Source organism: Mesitornis unicolor, unplaced genomic scaffold (assembly GCF_000695765.1).
Source record: "Mesitornis unicolor isolate BGI_N332 unplaced genomic scaffold, ASM69576v1 scaffold34124, whole genome shotgun sequence".
NCBI classification, from domain to species: domain Eukaryota; kingdom Metazoa; phylum Chordata; class Aves; order Mesitornithiformes; family Mesitornithidae; genus Mesitornis; species Mesitornis unicolor.
Genome location: NW_010178602.1, coordinates 1 through 2,217, shown reverse-complemented (window position 1 = coordinate 2,217; position 2,217 = coordinate 1). Strand labels below are relative to the sequence as shown.

At 59.3% G+C, this 2,217-nt stretch overlaps 1 protein-coding gene across 1 annotated transcript in view; it reads right to left on the bottom strand.

Moving 5' to 3' along the window:
* Positions 1–2,212, bottom strand: part of REEP6 (receptor accessory protein 6) — a gene marked incomplete at both ends in the record, with an annotated part of 3,402 nt that extends 1,190 nt beyond the window's left edge. Inside the window, 2 exons of the mRNA XM_010182519.1 lie at positions 2,082–2,099; positions 2,185–2,212. Of these exons, the coding sequence (XP_010180821.1) occupies positions 2,082–2,099; positions 2,185–2,212 (46 nt within the window). The remainder of the gene's footprint in view (positions 1–2,081; positions 2,100–2,184) is intronic.
* Positions 2,213–2,217: the final 5 nt, after the last annotated feature.

Below are 2,217 nucleotides of genomic sequence, written 5' to 3'. Positions count from 1 at the left end.
CAGAACCTGCAGGGGGACAGAGGGGACGGTCACGTCCCTGCCGACACTGAGACGGCGAGGAGAGACCCCAGCCCTGTTGGCTGAGGTTCTCATCCCAGTAGTAAGACTGGGACCCTCCAGTTGGGAGTAATGACCACCCCAGTTAATTCCAGCACGACCCTCCACTTGCACAGCCGCACTGAGCCGCAGCGCACGGCAGAGCCTGTCATGGGGTAGCGGCAGTCCCTCACCCCTGAGGGAGCCATGATCTGGTCCTGTCACCGTTTGTCCCCTCCCTGGCCTGGAAGGGACTTTGTCACATCAAACTCGCAGCGCTTTCAACCTGTCACCAGCCTGGCAGAGACGTCGGAAGCGCAGATGTTAACATACACCCACAGTCCAAAGTCAAGGCGCTGAGCTCCACGCGCGGGGCTTGGAGCCACTTGGCATTTTGATAACGACCGTTCAAGGACAAACCTCGGTGCTGGAGCCAAGGGCCCCGGAGCAGCCTGGCTGCTCCCTGTACACATCCTCTGCACGTGCTTGTGCCGAGCAGCCACTGCTCCTTTGGGATTCAGCCCCCTGGGAACCAGCAATCCAATCCCACTTCCCTGTTATTAAATTAAATCGTTAACATTAAATGTAAGCCACGGCTTTGGTCATTTGGAGCCTGCCCAGCCCTCAGACACTGTTGGCAGAGTTGGCGGATGGGGGATGCTGGGGCGAGGAGCCTTTGCTGCTGAAACCATGGCTGCAGTGGGCCCAGAGGTGCCAAAACACAAACCCCAAAGAGGCAGAGGGCAGGAGAGCAGCCCCGGGACAGGCAGAGCTGCGGCCGAGGGCGTTTGCTGTCACAGCCGGCGCCTCTCGCCAACGCTGCGTACAAACTCCTCTATCAACGTGGGCGCCTTGCCCTGCGGCGGGCAGGAAAGCCGGGACATAACCTGGCTGTGAGTGAATTAAAGAAAAGCCCTTTCTCGGGCACAGAGGACGGATTATCCCCGCTCTGCTCACTGCAGCATTTCTACACCTTGCTGCCCCCGTTACAGGGCAGCCGCAGCTCTGGGTATGAACAACGCAGCTTTAGGGCAATCCCAAACCTCCCCTCAAGGGAAGTGAACAGGCGGGTTCAGGCAGCGCTGGGTTTCATTTCCCCAAGAGCTTGCGAAGGGATTTCAGGGGTGAAGTTCAGCCCCAGAGAAATTTATGTAACAGCAAAAAAAAAAATCGAGTGAAAGGCCTCGCTCACCATGGGAGCCGTCCCATGGTGTCTGTCCCAGCCAGCCCCCTGCCCTGGGAAGGGGACGTTGTCCTCCCCCCGGGGCGATTTCTGCCCAGCCCTGGGTCGCTGCTGGCTCCAGAGGTGCAGAACTGACCCTGCTGTGTGCAAACACCAAACTGAGAGTTGCTTCAGAGCCAGGGGAGGGAGAAATTGGGGAATTTTGGGTTAGCAACAGCTTCACCTTTCCAGGACAGGGACTGAGAGCATGGGACCATCACTCTTGGGGGAAGGCGGTGCATCTGCTCTTCCCTGTCCCCAAAACTCCATCACACCCCAGCACAACCAAAGCCCTGGGACTGTTTTGCTTGGAAGATGCCCAACTGCATCCAAACACACTCTGCTCACAGCAGCACCAGCTGCTCCCTGCAAAGATGCCGCTGGTTTGTCGTTAATAAGCAATCAAGACCTGATTAGCACCCGGACCTCGGCCCTGCCACTAGGGTGGCAAGTCCCATAGGGCAAGTGGGACATGGGGATGGGTGCTCCCTTCCCCAACACTCCATCTGGCCTGCCACGTTTTGGGGGCTCATCCATTGGGGAACCCTTTCCATCAGGGCCAGGCTTTGGGGTCCCCATCACCTGATGGGTGTCTTAAGGGTCTGGGGAGGGCCTTGAGGGTCCAGCTGAGACCCCCAACACGCAGACCCTGTGGGATTTGGGGTATGGGATTTCTCACTTGCTGAAGGCAAGGACGGACGGTGCAGGGACTCCCCCTCACCCCCCTCCACGAGAGCACCCAGCAGCACCCAAATGGGGGGTTCTGCCTGCATGCCCCCTCCTGCAGAGCCCAGAGACACGGTGAGAGGCTACCAGGGCACCCCAGTAAAGAGAAGGGACCCTCAGAGACCCCCCCAAACCTGAGGGATGGTAAGAGGGCAGGCAGCATAGCCTAGGGGGGGAAACCGGGGGGATGCCGGTCTCACCTGTGGCCAGGTAGAGCCGCTGGACACCGGTGC